We start from the raw sequence: 17,003 nt of genomic DNA, 5'->3' as shown, positions 1-17,003 counted from the left end.
GGAGGGGAAAAGGAGGGGGAAAAGGAGGGGGAAAAGGAGGGGGAAAAGGAGGGGGAAAAGGAGGGGGAAAAGGAGGGGGAAAAGGAGGGGGAAAAGGAGGGGGAAAAGGAGGGGGAAAAGGAGGGGGAAAAGGACTTTACACAGAAAGTAAACAACTGCTCAGCTTCTCATTTCTGCTTTTCCTAATCCAATACACAACTGCTCTCCCAAGAGTCCAAATAAATTCAGAAATGTACACCGCCCCGCCCCCCCCCCAAAAAAAAAAAGAGAAACAAAAATGCTGAGGAGAAGAATTTCAAATTATGACAGATACATGTACAACAATAACAAAAAATTAAGACATTGCTACTTCACCAACCAGAAGTGTAGGATTTTGTAGATGAGGCAATGGTACCTATTCTTTACCTCTACTTGGGGGACACCAAAATAAGGGTGTCCTTATTATCAGTCACCAGGACTGTTCTACATATTATTTTTGTTCCCCTTCCCCAATTTCTTTGGGAATAGACAGATGCCAGGAAATTACCCATCAAAACAAAGGTCTTCCTTGACCATCTCAACAAAAGGATGAAGCATTAAATGCAAATAGCCACAGTCACACTCCTGGAATTGGTTATTTCTGGGTCAAGTTTAATTTAAAGACTTTCAAAGCTACAGAAAGCAAGTGAATTCAGTTCTCATTCCAAGTCATCTAGGGACATTCCAACATATCTTCCATAGCCACGTGTGAAAACCACAGCAGAGACAGATGGGATACACCTGCTACTTAAGGAGTAGATCTGAGGTCAGAAAAGCAGTTTCGATTGCAGCTACTCCTGATTAACTAACTGCTGTCAATCAGCTCTCTGTCAGCTGCCATAAAATACACATTTTTTCATATCAGCTTCTTGTTTTAAAGTTGTGGTTTCCGAGTAATTTTCAAGGAGTTTTCGTACTGCTCTTTTGTTTAAATGGTTCAGCGGTTCAGATGCACTTTTAATCACATTTAAAATGCTTGTTTGGCATTTCCATAACCTGCACATCCACCAGTTTCTACTGATCCAGGTGTAGGCACTCATGGAATCTGACAACTGCTCAAATCCAGCAAGCTGACTTCAAAACAAAACTCTCACAGGCAAAGCCATATACAGACGTCGACACAACTGTTCAAAGGGATTTTGTGTCTGGCCTAGTTCCCTAAAGGTGGCATGAATTTTGGCTTATAGCGTGTGCCAGGAATACAGGGCCATTCAGTGAACATTAACCCTGAAGTTTTTCTATTTTCAGTATAAATGCATATGCACGACTGCAACATGTGAAAACGCAATCTAAAAGGATTAGGTAATACAGAACTTCATTTCAACAGCAATGAAAACCAATCACAATATAGCAGCATCTATACTTTTAAACCTCAACATCTCCACATTTCCGTATTCACTTTCAGTCAATCTGTTCTCAACATTCCATTTTGAATTTCTTTACCTGTTGGATTCATTTGTTCAACGTGAATTCCTCCTGAAAACAAAGGATTTCTGCTGAATTTAAATTTGCATTCAGCTGGCCAGAAACACCCTGCAACACAGTGTCAGAGTTGCTAACACCAAATTACGTTAAACAAACAGCAGCCCTCCACTGTCCAGCAACTAAAATTGATAAGAACCCTATGTTTTTCAGGACTTCTTTTCAAGTCTAAGAGAAAGCTCTGGAATTGCCAACCACCGGAGGTTTTTATGGCTTTGCTTTTCATGAATGCACAGCCTAGCAGGCGATAAGCGCTTTTGTGCAATTGGCTGCTGTTTGCCCATGATCACGACTGTTGGTGGGGGTATACTGGTGTGAAAGATGCCAACAACACCCCAAGGACAGACTGGGACATTCCAGCACTTGTCAGAGAGGTGCCAATTTGCCCCTAAATCAACATGCCACAGCAATGCTGATAACAGCTTTAGATGGGTGCCAGAGGAGAGAGCAGTCAGATTGTGTTATTTACCACATCTAGAACAAGCAGCCTCCAACTTCACAGAACTTGTGACTCAGGGGGTAGGAAGGTTAAAAACCTCATTTATGATAGAGTTGTCAGCCAGTCCCTGATGCCACTGCACTTGTTGGAGTCCAGGGCATTCCTTTGGTTGCCTTGGAGGGTCAGGGACCTGGGCAGGGGGGTCTGGGACCCCAGCCCAGAGCTCAGAGAGACACTGGCTTTGATCTCAGTCCATGGGAAAAACTTCCTGCACTGAGAGAAGGTTTACAGGCCACAAGAATGTGAAAAAATAGTAGTTTAGCTTATCACAGGGTGAGAAAATAGTAATTTTAGGTTCCTAGCATTGAAGTGAATGGGGACACGATGGAAAATCTGGGATGTTGTCTCCTTCTCCTTCCCTCACTCCATTGCTGCATTGATGTGGCACAAAGTAGTTAGTGAGGATTGGGTCAAAGAAAAGATGACCTTTTTAGTAATAGTGATAGACATTGGTAAGAAATAGTAAACAAGAAATACGTAGTAATTAGTATAAAAGATAAGGACAACCCAGCTCGGGGGGAGACGTGAGGAATCCATGCAGCTGCGAACATCTTGTCGGACTCCGAGAAAATTGTAAGATAAGAAACAATAAACGAAGTATGCAACCTTGAAAAATCTAAACCTGAGAACTCCGTCTCTTCCTTCGGCTCGGCTCGGAGCTGTGCAGGGGGGCAAAGGACCCTGAAACCACCTGAATGTCAGAGAAAGCCCCCGACATGCACTCACACATCTGAGGGTTCTGAAGCACTCTGAGGCACCAGAGCAGTACCAGGGGTAAACTCAGAAGCACAAACTGGCTACCTATGTGGATTGTCACTTCATCCCAGAGGCCATAAATATTCCTAGAGCACTGGATGATGATTTAAGGACGGACAAGGCATGAGGATCCCTGCACTAGAAGATCATGCTATAGCATACAGCAGCGTCTCTACCCAACAAGGTGGAGTCACAGCCTCTGTCAGGCTGTGGCCCCAATGCCAGCCAGGATTGTTGGTGCCTGCTTGTGCAAATGAGCCCTTGGCCAGCACAGGCACAAGCCCACACTGCTACAGCTACCAAGCTTTTGGGCTAGACCAGCTCACGCCCCGTCAGCTGGTGCATTCCCTCCACCTCCATGCTTAACACAGCTTTATCCAGGCTGATCTAGCAGGCACAGCTCAGTTGTACTCCACATCTAGGGCTAGGAATGTCACCCTGGTTTTTCTGAGTTTTTTAAAGCCTTTTGATTGTTCATAAAATGGAGTCAGACTTTTAACTACTGTACAATATTAGGAGCAGTTTCTGCTCTTTCTCACACATGTAACATAAACAAATCCTTTGTTTTTCATTCTCTGTCCTTTGTTTGCATATTTCTAACCTGAAAACAATTGTAACTGACAGTTGGTCTGGCCATTTGGCTGGAAGGTGATAACTCCAGAAGCCAATCCACAGCCAGACCCACAAATGTATAAAAAGTAAGAAATAAACAGGCAGAGGGGCTCTGGGCCTTGGCTCAGCACTGAGCTCGCTCAGAGGAACTCTCTGCCCTGCGAAATCTCTCGTCTCCCTGTGATTGCTTTGCGTACCCCGATCACACTAGGAGACCAGCAGAGACACTTCCTTAAAAACTATCTGGATTAGTATCAAATTTGGTAGAGATATGAAGTACAGAGAAGGTTACAGCCAGTAAACCTTATGGTTTCATTCAGGTCCACAGGATGTTGATGGAGCTAGTCTGGTCCACTCCTCTCTATAAAACGATTCAAGGCAGCCAGTAATACTGATCTGGAGGAGCTATGAGGAAGAAGTAAATTTACAGGTGGTCCTTCTTCATCTCCATCTAGGCTTTTTCCTCCATTTCATTCCACGAATTCAAACTTATTTTAGCTCATTACTATAAAGCAGCCACTTCACATTTTGGGAAAGAAAGTGCACATTGCCTGGCTTTCCCATGATTATTTATCTCCCTTGCGTTGCAACAGCAGTGTTGTTTCTACAATTATCCTACAAAAACCATTTCATTCTTCCCTACATTTATCACAAGGTATGGAAAAGTGAAGAAACTACTTTCATTATCACGCCACATCCTAACTATATAGGAAAGCCACTTATTCAAAGCAGCGTTCCATTTCTAAATACCTTTTAAAAGACATGCTCTATAATACCAGTTCTATTTTACCAAGGTAGGTGCTAATCTCAGTGGTGAAGCCAAATTTTATTCTGGTTAATCAATTACTGCCTATGGGATGCTTCACTCCAACTGAGTTAACTTCTGCCTTCAGTTCTGTCCGAAACTTGCACGAGTTTCCCATGGCTGTGGTATTTCACAACCACTAAAATTCAACAGAACACAAAGTCTCTTCTACAGACAAAAATACCTGAGACAGGGATGGTGGGGAGCAGGCAAAAAGAGACACCTTATGAAAAAAACAGTGAAAATGAAGTCTGCTTCAAATTAACAGATGTGGTGTCTGAGGGGGATGAAGAGAGACTGCAATTCCAATGAAAATACAGCACTTCACTTTAGCAATTAGACAGAAGCATCATCAGATTGCATTTGTTACAGAGAGGAAGAGGAAACTAAAGATACACATGGCTGTGGGTTTTGAGCAGTTCACACTGGCTGCTAGTACACACTGTATAAACAGACTGATTTCCTAAAAGCACTTAGAAACAGTTTGATCACTTACCAAGTCATTTCCAGCCGAATTCCTCAAGAAAAGAACCCCACGGCATTCTGCATATATTATTTCAACAGCAACAAACACAGACCATATACAGGTTTCCTGAAATGAGCACAGTTTCTTTCAAGAGAAAGGCATCTGACAGAAAACTTCCTCAGAAAAAGCAGAGTCTCAGCAGATGCTAACAGCTAGTATCAGAACCTGCTTGAATATTATCTCCACTCTTTCATGTAAGAGGTGTAAGCAGGTGGCCCTTTAGCCCTACTGACACAATCCACTAAAAATTTCTGGAGATTATGCTCTCCTCATAGTACATCACATTTTCACAGTCAGTTCCATTTCACTTTACAGTGAGACTTGATGGATGTGTAATGTTTCCTATTAAAGCCACACAACACAGGAATGCCACAGAAATCATCGAGAGGTAACCTCAGTGCTCAAAAACCACAGCGCATTAAGCAATTCAGACACCTGAGAAGGGTCAGCACTAACACAGCCTTGCATGTGCTGCAAAACCTGCAGTATTTCAAAGATCTGTATTCTCCCTCACTCTTACAGCTTTTTTTCTCATTTCTGTGGTTCAAACATGTAGTTGCCCAAATAAGATCACGTTAAACTATTAAATTGAATCTACAAAGAGCTGTTTTGAATGAACAGAGCTATGAAGGCGTACAACTGACATGACTGGGTAACACTTAGATGTCTGTGCCTGCTATACTTTACATGCTGTTGAAAGAGGATGCTCAGACAGCTTAGTGCTAGGATGCTGGATGACCTGTTAACACAGAAAACATCGAGTGAGCAGGTTTATTTTGTGTGAAGTGCTGAGATAACCAATTATCAATACCTTCTGGGACATGGCTAAGATAACAGCATACAAAATACAATTTCCACAAGCTAAAATAAAGCCATACATGCTTAGTTATTTACTCATTGTCAGGTTAGACCACATTTTAGTGCCTTCTAAGATGGGGCTGAAAAAAAAATTGCCTCAACTAGATCTGTTTAGGGTGAATATTAGGGGGAAAAAAATAGGGCCTTATTTGCTGAAGTTTGTAAAGATCAGATAAAGCTGTTTTACAGAATACAAACACCACTGATTCTTAACGGGGTTAGCACAAGACATCCTCTACTTCTTGAAGCCACAAGATGGAAAATCTTTGCTCTTGTCTCTTCCCCTATCTCCACTGCCCTGCACAAATAACTGGGCACAGGCATTTGAAGGGTGTAAGAATGAGATTAGCAGCAGCAACCATTTCCTGCATTCATTCTCCTTTGCTCTACTTGTCAACATCCGTACAAGAGATGAGGCTACCTCTACTCCAACCGTGGTGCCCTGCAGCTTATTTTGAAAAAGAAGACTGGCCAATTCCAGATCATTTCTAGAAGGCGAAGGGGACACAAGGAAGGGGATAGCTGCTGCAGGAACAAACATTCCTTGAAGGCAATTCCTTACTCTGCAGAAAGAAAATACATTGACTACAAGGACCTCAGCCTTCATTGTATAAGGACTCTCATTGTATATGAATGAGCAAGAGCTCTGTAATCCTTGCCTCTGCTATTAAACCTGGTGCCTTTGGAGAGAATCCAAGGAAGTTACCTGGTGGGTGATGTACATTCTGTCCTCAAACCGTGACCCAATTTTCTGTGCTATTCAACTCATGTAAAAGTATGCAATATTAGGACTGCAAAGAGAAAATATTGTTAAAAACCAAAACAATTTAAAAGTATCCCTGAGGTTTCAAGAATTCTTTGTAGGTTTGCGGAGGAAACCAGCAAGTTCTGAGCACTGAATTTCTACACATCCAAGCCTGCCCAGCCTCCTTGTGTCAGTTCCAGCTGTCTGACAGTGAGCAGCTTATTGCAAGGGCTACCACACTCTGGTCTAAACAGAGGGGACAAGCCTGTGTTCTTGCCCAGTCTAAAACACACAGGGAGGGACAGAGGGAAGACCACTAATTGCTAGAAATCTACAACAAAACTACCGGCAAGATGGAAAAAAACCTGCATACATATGTTATATGATTTAACGTATTTATTACAGACAAGAGACAACAGTCAACTGGACAAAGTAACAGTTCATACAGAATTAACACTGCAAGATGCTTAGTGTTAAAATAGGTGCCTTATTATAAATAAAGTAATTTTAAATTATTTCTACACAGCTGGTGCACAATACCTAGCAAGGAGTTTTAATTGCCCTAATTTTAGAGATGAGTATATGCAAGTTTTTCTCTTTACTAGTTGGTCCTTATCTTTTATCTTTACTAATTGTTCCCACTAGGAAGCAAATAGCTGTTCACATACTTAAGTCAAACACATGATGATAACTTCTTAAGAATCAACCCAATATTTTTCCAACAAATGTATTATATTTTCTATTGTTGTAAAAGAAAATGTACGCTCTATTTTTGGGGTAAGAACAAAATTAATAGATTATGATCAAGAGAACAATTTTTTAGGATAAACAAAGGTATTTTCAACTATTCCATGATCTTAGCTCACTAAAAACAGTATATTTTTCATTTGAAGTAAATACTAGTGTAGTTTTAAATACATTTTTAAAATTATTTTTTAAATAACCTCAGCAGAACACAAAGAGGAATTTCATCGTTAAGAGTAAAAAATTTAGTTTTCTGTTATAAATGGGACAAAACTGTGCTGTCAAATGAGGTCTCAAGTCCACTGGAATTAGCAAAACATATGTGAGCTGTATGTTCCTAGTGAGAGCTTTAATACAAAATTTAAAGATCCACATCAATATTTGCAGAAGCAGAAAAAAAAGTTAAAAGAATCCAGAAGCCCTGTCCTAGGTTTATTTTGACTTTGGTTAGCATTTTTCATAAAATATTAAATCATCACAGTGATTGAAGAACATGAATGATATGAAGAATATATGAGATAAAATAAAAAATACCTACAACTGGGTGCTTTGCTAGGAATATGTAAAGGTCACCTAACAACCTGCAGTATAATTTCCTATTTCTGGCAGCTTATCACTTTTAAAATGATAAAACTCCAAGGCTGCAGACTTGGTGCTTGATGTATGCCTTGCAAAAAGTACCAGAGATTTTCTTTCTTAAAATCAAAGAGGATTCAGTCAGTTTTGAGCAAATGTGTGTTCATTATCTCACACAATTGAAAGTTCTGACACTAAAGTAGTTCAGAGGAAAAACCCTGGCTTTTGTCGTGGTGGCTTTAATAAAACATTGGATTTCCTTGTGCCTATGTTTTATTGTAATGTTTCCAGGTCTCACATTTTCTGCTGTAAAATGTGGTTTTTAAGGAATGAAACTAGCATTGAGGAAATGTGGGATAGTGTTTTTGGGTTCTGTGGAGTTTTGGTCTTGTTTTGGGGGTCTTGATTTTTTTTTTTTTTTTTTTTTAAACTACTTACACTATACTTACATACTTACTCAGGCCCTGCTTTGTACTGTGTGCAATTTCTTACAGCTCCTTGAACATAGAAAATAGCTTTTATTATTTGGTACCATGAAGTAGGAAAAAAAAAGAGAAAATCCATACATCCTCAAAAACTGGTCACGTCAGACAAGGGAAAAGCTCACACCAAACACCTCTCTAGCCCTCCAGGTATGCACAGCCTGGAAACCAGAGAAAACTCTTCATTTAGAGTGGCTTTATAATTTTCTATTTAAAACAAACAAACAAACAAACAAAAACCCCAAAATGAAACCAAACAAACCACTGTCTAAAAACATACAGTAAAATTAATATTAAATTTGATTACTAAAGGACTGAATACTCCTACTTATAATATATAGATAAATACACTCTCTCATACATATCTTCCTGGTAGGAGGTAAAAATACATCAGAAAATGCCTGTGTTCTCCCATTACAGTGACTGATATTATAATGGTTCTCACAGGCCATTATGCCAGATGAAGCATGACTGCACCTGGAGGCTTAGTACCCCACCTAAAAACTCACCAGTCTAGGCATTCTGCTGTAACTTAGCCTTCCCACCAGGTTTATTTGCATCTGGCGACTCTCCAGGACGTTTGAAACATGTTGGACCTCTTGTTGGCAGGCAGAAAACACCTTGCCCCCAACAAGACACTATTTTCCATCTGGAACTGAAGGAGCAAGTGTTCACAGCTTTTGTGCTCAGCCACAAATGCACATTAAACAATCTATTAACACACCAAATTAATGAGGCACTGCCAAGTTTAAAGTCAGCTAAGTACTGTGCCTGTGCATAGCTCCCTGCAGCATATGTTGGCACCGTTGTTTGTAACGCATCCAGGGCTTAGGCATTTGGAGCCCAGCCTAATTAGTTCACTGCAATTGAATCTCAACTCCAGCCTTGATTCAGCTGTAATGGAAGGTTTGAAAGCAGCCTATCTACACAGCCTTGCATGTTTTTTGCCCGGCACTTGAGGAGCCAGAGCAAGGAAGTGCACCAGAATTGCCCAACCAGCAATCATTTGGCAGAGACATGGCAATGTGAATACTGCACTTACGGGTTTTTTTAAGATCATTCATGTGCAACTTTTAAGGGTAGGATAATTCTTTTCCTGGGGGAAAGCAAACATGAAAGAAGGACTTGAAATGTCATACTGGAAGTATGATGGGAAAAGAGAGGAGGTCTATCCCAGGAAAGCGTGCCCAAATTGAAAAAAAAATGCATAACTTCTATGTGTGCATTTCACAGTTCTTTATTTCTCCACTGCACACAACCTGTCTTCACTGAGCATCAGTTATAGTCTTCTTCATCCATTGGTTTTTGGAAAACCTAAACATCAGTACAATTACAAAGTCTTCTTTCTCCCCACGAAACTTCCTTGAAGACATTAATTTTTTTATAAGTAGCCAACCATATCCCACTATGCATTTCAGAACAGAAATCGGATTTTCCCAATTATTATTTCAAGTCTTTCCCAAGACTTTTGTCTTCAAAAGGCATTTTAACCAGAAGATACCTAGCTTTTTACCTTCTTTCCCCTTCAACAATCAAAACACATTCCCACAATAATTTTCATGTAGCAATCATTGAATGCAACAAATACTGCAAAGACGGTGGTTTCATCAAAGTGGCTTCAGGGTGTTACCTATTAATGTTGGATATGAGAGGATCTGGTTTCTCATATTGCTTTTCTTTCTGATGACAGTCAATTACTAAGTAAACGTGGATTTTTTTTATTTTTTTTTTTAAGTCAATTACACAGTATCGGCATTTCTTAAGATAAGAACTTCTACTGTTCCACTGGAAGAGAGAAATGGGGACCCTGTCTGATCTGTAACTAGATTGACACTTGAGCTCTTCATGCTACAAACTTGGATTGGTCTCAGCCACAAGGCAGTCAGACATCAAAAACGAAACTTCTGACAAGTTACAGATTGGGAAACAGGGCAAGAGTGCAAAGCTCTGTAGAAGCCAACTCAAAAAATGCTATTCAATTACATGGTGCCAAAGAAGCACCTTCTTGCAATAATGTAGCTAAGGGGCCACACTGCAGCATGCCGAGAATAAGGAGTTAACAACAAAACCCTTAAGCCACTTCTCAGTCTCACCTGCATCCAAAAATCTGCCAAGAGCCCAAGCGTCAACATCTGGCTGATCAGGGGTGCCCCTGCAGCAGCAACTCCTAAACATGAGCACACTGTCTTACACAGGGCAGGCAAATGGTCTTCCCTCCCTCCTAGGAATACCTAAAGTTGGCTTTCCGATGCCTTTTCCTCTCAGATAAGCTAATATAATGAATTACTAGTTTCCTCTCAGATAAAGCACACTGATAGATACATAGAGATAGGTTGCTCTGCTGCAACTTGGCCTTGACAAAACTACCTCAGTCATGATGAGACAAAAAATGCTTAACCTGGGTCTTCCTGCTATTGACAAGAGGAACATGACCATGATCAAGTCATATAGCTTTCTTTCCACTTGGAAAAGCCGTGCTTACTTTGGAGGATTTATGTCTCCTTTTTTTTAAAAAAAACAGAAGTGATAATCTGGAAGTCTGATTTCAAGCCACAAAAATCTCTAAACATACAAACGTTCATGTCAAAACCACAGCACTTTGGTTTGCAGCATTTTTCAGTCTGAAAGAAAAGTCAAGTGTGAGCACGTGCACACAATAATTGTTTTATGCATCTTTTTTCCTGCTCAACATTTTACATAAGTATGAACCAGTAGGTTTAGAAGTACGTTTGGAAACATGGCAAAAATGGGATTTGAAGTTGAAGTTATGCTTTCTCCTCATGATGCAATGCATGTAAAGAGCACGGTGTAAACACTGCATTGCCTTTAGTAACTGATTACTGTGAGTCCTGGTTCAGACAACTGGAATATTCTATCTATCCTCACTTCCTATCTCTGTGTGCACACACATGCAGCCATGCTTCTAAGAGTTTGCCTGTTTCCAGAGACCAATTTTCCAAATCCCAGCCACTGGGCCAGTCCAAGCTTAAGTAAATAACTTGAGATTCGAACAAACTCAATGACAACCACTGCTGATTAAACCAAACTTATACAAAGGCAAAGTAAATTGAACCAAGTACAGGTATGCAAAGATAAGACAGAAGCTGATTATCTTGCATGGCAACAAGGAGAGCTGCCACACTAGAACAAACCAATGGTCCATCAGTTTCCAAATTGTTCCCTCTGGTTACAGGCAACACTTTATAGAACACAGGGAGACAACACTGCCAGAAGTCATTATTTGCCACATCAAGAACAAGAGAAATCACAGTTCAGCTTCCTTAGGCACATTTTAAGATGCTTATTTTAAAATTAAGAGAGTGAGAAGAACCTTGTCCCTTGCGCACTTAAATCTAAAAGAATTATTTTTAACATCTGACAACTTCACTTATTCCAACCGTGGGACAGTACCCAAGGGTTTCAGCAGGCCACTATGAGGGCAGAGCTGCTTTTTCCACCTCTCTTCACAGAGGCCGAAAACTTGACTTGTTCAGGCTGCAGAACATTCCACCTCTCAGAGCTGAACTCTCAAGGTGCACTGCTATGATAAGTGTGATAAGATGCCCTAGCCTGGAAGGTCACCGAGAACAGAGGCGCTCAGTCACCGCCAAGGCAGATTTGGTGGCCACAGGGCAAGTTCTTGCTTGCTGAGTCCGAGTCTCCAAGCAACCATCAACGGTGTCTGCAGAAGCCATGCGTGTAAATCCTGAGCCATTGAGCACAACTGACTTGCCCTGGTAAAATTAGGTGTACGTATACAGTATGCTTCATCTATTTAAGTGAAATTTATTACAAAATCAAACCAAGTCAAGTATGTGAACTAAGGGGTTCTGTCATCTCCACTAGTACTTTTAGGCAGGTTTTTTTGAGTGGTAAATTAATGGCTGATTAGCCATTCCTTCTCCCCACTGAGACGATTTCCCCAGCCTTCAAAAATCAAGAATAAATGAGACACAATAATTCATTCCCTACTCTGCTCATTTGAGATGTTTCTTCTCTTTGGTCAAAGCAAATAAGAAAAAAATCTTAGAAAAGACCTGTCTAGAATTAAATTGATTTAATCAGAGACTGGGATGTCAAATCACCCTGGAGACTAAAAACATCAACAAAAGAGAATGTACATTTTGCATAGTGAAAAACAGTTATTTCAGACATCTTACGAAAGAAATAATTCAGAAGAAAATGGGTCATTGGCCAGACATGTGCAAGACAACCAGATTCTATCCTTTAAGTCAAGGCTACATGAGGGCCTTTGCTGATCACCAGAACATGCATCAATTAAAACAATATGAAACAAACATACCATCCTAGAATCTGTGGATTAAAGCTTGGTGTTCAACTTCCTTTTTCTAAACAATATAATACAAAACTGAGGAAAATCAATCCTGAGTATCAGTCCTTAGCTATTAGTATTCTACATACCACTGACTAAGATTCCTGAGCAGGAAAAGGGTGTGACAGGCAATCAGTAGATGTAGCTCTTATCGCTTGATAAACAGTGTTTTAACAACCAGCCAGAGATATAGGTCCAGAGCAAGTTACATGGACTATTCAGGAGTTCTTTCTAACTGTAATAATTATAACATATAATTAGGAGCACAGTCATACCCTCCACACCATGCAGAAAACAGAAAATTAAGCCTCCAGTGCTTGTTGCTCCAATCACTGGGCTCGATCTTGGCCAGGGCTCTCTACTCGGCTTAGGTCTTCATGCCCTGATTTAACACCACACCTGTTTCCTTTCCTTCCCCTCTAAACACTTAGGGCAGCTACCAAGACCTCCCAGGCAGTTGAAAGCCCCCGGAATGAAGCAGGAGGCAGACTGCAGAAGGAGTCAAAAAGACAACAGGCAAAATGAGTTCAGTTTCTTAAAGTCGTTTGGGCAGGAGAGACGAACGCCAGGGTCCGTGCACATCCCAAGGTAAAACCCAGCTTAGCATTCTATGAATGACTGTTCGTGTGCTGACAATAGAGCTATCAAGTACTTCCTCCAGTGGGAAAGGAGCACATGCACGCCTCTGTATGTCTGTCTCATGATACCAAGTCCTTTCCAGCTCTGCACCTCATCCCTTGTACCCAACTGCCTGCATAGAGCAGGTCCTGTGCCTCCTCCCGAGGAGACAGCTTCTCTGAAACAGACAAATCTGCCTCCTCAGTTAATTTTAGCAACACGCTGCGGCTCTGTGGCAACTCTTCATCTGCCAATACTCAGCACCTGGCTGGCAGGGATTGTACTCCGACAGAGCCTTCCCTGGCACAGCAGAAAGTTGCTTTGGGAGTTGAGATGGGCTGAGAACAGTAAAGCCTCAATTCCCCAAGCTGGCGGGAATCAGAGCGAGGCGGCCTAAATGGTACTTGCAGATTGCTTTGTGAGAAATATACAAGGGTGTCAGTACCCTCTTCAGCGCCCTAAGGAATTCGAACAATGCTTGGTAAGAGGCTTGAGAATATTTACTGCCACTGTCATTCCTCATTGCATCAGAAGGGTTCTGGAAAGAGGGGAATTGCTGGGGCTCATGCTTACACCGTGGGTGTGTTGGGGGGTGGGGGAGACAGGTAATGACCTACACGTATTACAGACTCTTAATTCTTGCGCAGACAGGATTAATCCACTCCGCTAACACTTAAAAGAAAAGAAAGAAGAAGAAGAAAAAGAAAAAGTTACAATTCAGGCTAGAACCTTAAGTAGACAAAGGAATATGACCTTGGTTTTTGTTTTTCAGAGTTTTCCTAGACTTGCTGTCAAAATTTTGAGAAGATTGGTTAAGATATTGAACACAGTTTACTGCACCATCTAAACATAATTTGAGACACCTGAAAGATCAGAAATGATAAAATATGGCTACCTAAAACTGTTTATCGGGGGGAAAAAAAAAAAAAGAGCTCCAATTCCACAAAAGTGTTTTACACTGTTCATCCACAACTGTTAGGCACTTCATAACTACAGCCATTACTCATTTTCTCATCTCATGGCATTATCATAACGCTAAAGAGAACGGAGCCCACAATTATCTCAGCAGTTGTACCCCGTCATCTCCCAATTACATACACTCAGGTGACAGCTGTTTCCCCTCCACTAAAATAAAGTTGATACCACTTAACCTGTTGACCTAAACACTCCAGAATCTTCAAGTGTGGAACAGAAGCACAAAATCCTGAACTGACTTTAGATAACAATGACTTAGAAACAGAACTTAAAATCAGAACACAGTAACAAAGTCAAAAAAACTGACTTTGGTGTCTTTCATCTTAGGATTTTGACCACAAAATATGTTTCCCTCAAGCTGGAATAAGTGTATATATGTAACAGATTGTATATACATACATATGGTTGTTCATGAATACAATAAACACGCACCACACTCCTACCTGACCTTCTAACCTACATCTAACACATGCCAGCTGCCCAAGGGTCACAGAAGCCTTCAGCAACACCTCGACAGACAGGCACTGATTCCTCACGGAGGCACCTGTTGGGATGCTTTGTGCACCACAGACCTACCACTTGTTGGCTAGGGTTTCACATTGTGCTCTACAGACAAAGCAATTTTCAACCTGCCTGCGGTTAAACAACACCCTCCAAACACTACCTCCTTCCTGTGCTAATGGATAGCACGAAGAGTTAGAGCCGGGGTCAATAAGGAGGCAAGGAAAAGGAGCATCACCTGTTTCTCATCCTCCTCTGACAAGACTGCAGCACTGATAATTGATAGCACCTGTTCAATAGCACCTGTTTAATTAGAAACTGCAGCGACCATCGGTATCACACAGGGGTCTCTACTTGAAATCAGGAGCCATGCATCAAAAATTAATTAAAGAATGGGGGACACTGCTACCTACTTAATTTCCACGCTCAGTATGAACAACTTACTCCAAGTCCCCCGGTAGCCTTCCGAAGAAAATTGCCTGAAATCAGCTCCTGCACTGCTTGATAGCTACACCTAAGGGTTCCTGAACTGAGACACAGCACTCCTCTTGACTAAAAAGGCAAACTTTCCTCCGGAGGATGACTTTTGTTTTACTTCACACCTGCGGGGGAAAAAAAAAGCCCAAACCACCCACAGCCCAGAGGACGATGTTCAAGCCCGGAGCACCGGGCTGCTCTGGAAGGCTCCGTGCCCGAGGAGCCTCCGGGTGCGGATGCGGGCGGCCCCGGAGCCCCCAGCACCGACGGGGCAGCGCTCCGGCGGCGGTAACGGGAGCGCGGGGCAGGTGCCCGGCGGCAGCGGGGCGGTACTCACACGGTGAAGTGGTACACGAAGCACTTCCATCCCGTGGGCCGCTCCAAGAAGTTGTAGACCCTGCCCTGGACGCTGCTGCGGCTCAGCAGGGGCTTGCGGAGGCTGTAGATGGAGACGCGGGGGTCCAGGCTGATGGGGGGCCGCGGGCAGTCGGCGCTCACCACCACCACCTCGCTCCGCAGGCGCGGCGCCCGCTCCCGCTCCCGCTCCGGCGCGGGGCCGCATCCTGCGGGCGCCTGCCCGCCCTGCGCGGCCGCCAGCGGGGCGTAGTGGGCGTTCGGGGCGCTCTCGGCCAGCTCCAGCGCCGCCGCCTTCTTGCCGGGCGTCATGCTGCCTCTCCTGGGCAGCGAAAGCCGGCCCAGGCTGCGGCTCTTGGGCTCGCCCGGCGGGGAGCTGGACGACATGGCTGGGGCGGCACGGCGGTGCCCCGGGAGCTGCGGGCAGCGCCGGGCGCCCCGTCCCGCCGCCGACACCGCTGGCCCGGCCCCCGCGGGGCGGCTCCGACCGGGAAAGGTGCGGAGCAGCGGGGGCGGGCCCGGGCGCAGTCCCGGTGCCGCCCGGCGGGAGGCGCTGCCCGCGGCCCACGCTCCTCCCTGCCCGGCACCGGAGGGAGCCCCGGGTGGCGCCTGGAGCGTCTCCGTGCCGCGCTCGAAAGTGTCACCGTGCTCGTTGCTGACCTTCGCCTGTGTCACCTGTGCCCTTGGCACCGCCATGGCCGCGTGGAGGTGGCCTCTCACCTGTGTGAGGAGCTGCCAGGGCGGAGAGCAGGGAGCAGCCTTCCAGCAACCCAGAAGCCCAGCAGACGTTCCTGCCTTCTCAGCCGCTCCGGTGTTTCCCAGAACTGGGGCATTGGGTGTCTTGCGATTCTGGGGCACAAGCTCTTATTTCATATTTAGGACCTCCAAAACCTTCTGGACTTGCTGCTCTGCTCCTTTTTGCAGAATTACAGCACTTGGGAGCAGCAGAGCTCTTGCCAGAGTTGGAATCCTCCAGGAGGCTCTTTTTAAAATGATTAACAAGAACTGTGAACCCAAACAAGGGGTCTTGTAGTCCGTCGTGTTACTGTAAGCAAAGGGAGTGAATAGCTGAAGAACTGGGGAAACTGTAGAACACTGCACAGTCCTGCAGAGCTTCATTCTCTACAAGTTGGGTCCCTCACCAGCAGCATTTTGGTTTTTGTGGAAAGTTGCGTATGTTTGGCCATTGAGAACAGGACATTTTGAGGGCCTGGATAACTTTCACTTGTGGTGGACTTAGTTGTGACTTCTGTAACTGTGATGTGAATCAATTTGTCAAGACTTTTTGCACCAATTAGTTAACAATTTCTATTCCCAGAGTAAAGGTGAAGGTACTCTTTGATCTGGTCTGATGAGTTTTTTTTTTCTTCCAGCTCAAAATAGAACAGCACTAGAAAGAGCTAAGTTGAGTTCATGGTTAATACTGGTACCCGGACAAGAATGCTACAGGGAGATAAGGTGCTAAATAAAGTTAAACGAAAACAACCCTGCTAATTGTAGTTCCATTCAAATGTCAGGCTGCAGGAATTATAGGGGAACCGGGCAAGATCCTCCACCAGAGTAAACAAGAAAGACAGGTGGGCTCTTGTACTGGTTTACACCCCTGAGGGAATTGGCTCTGTTTTAGGAATACAAAAACAAA

At 43.3% G+C, this 17,003-nt stretch overlaps 1 protein-coding gene across 2 annotated transcripts in view; it reads right to left on the bottom strand.

Annotated features, from left to right (window-relative positions):
• Positions 1 to 15,748, bottom strand: part of KCNQ1 (potassium voltage-gated channel subfamily Q member 1) — a 333,177-nt gene extending 317,429 nt beyond the window's left edge. For both annotated transcript variants that reach the window (XM_040067802.2, XM_040067803.2), the window contains exon 1: positions 15,345 to 15,748. In XM_040067802.2, coding sequence (XP_039923736.1) covers positions 15,345 to 15,748 — 404 coding nt within the window. The remainder of the gene's footprint in view (positions 1 to 15,344) is intronic.
• Between the last annotated feature and the right edge of the window lie 1,255 nt (positions 15,749 to 17,003).

The sequence above is a fragment of the Hirundo rustica genome, chromosome 6 (genome assembly GCF_015227805.2).
Source record: "Hirundo rustica isolate bHirRus1 chromosome 6, bHirRus1.pri.v3, whole genome shotgun sequence".
Classification (NCBI taxonomy): Eukaryota; Metazoa; Chordata; class Aves; order Passeriformes; family Hirundinidae; genus Hirundo; species Hirundo rustica.
This window is presented reverse-complemented; position numbering and strand designations above follow the sequence as displayed.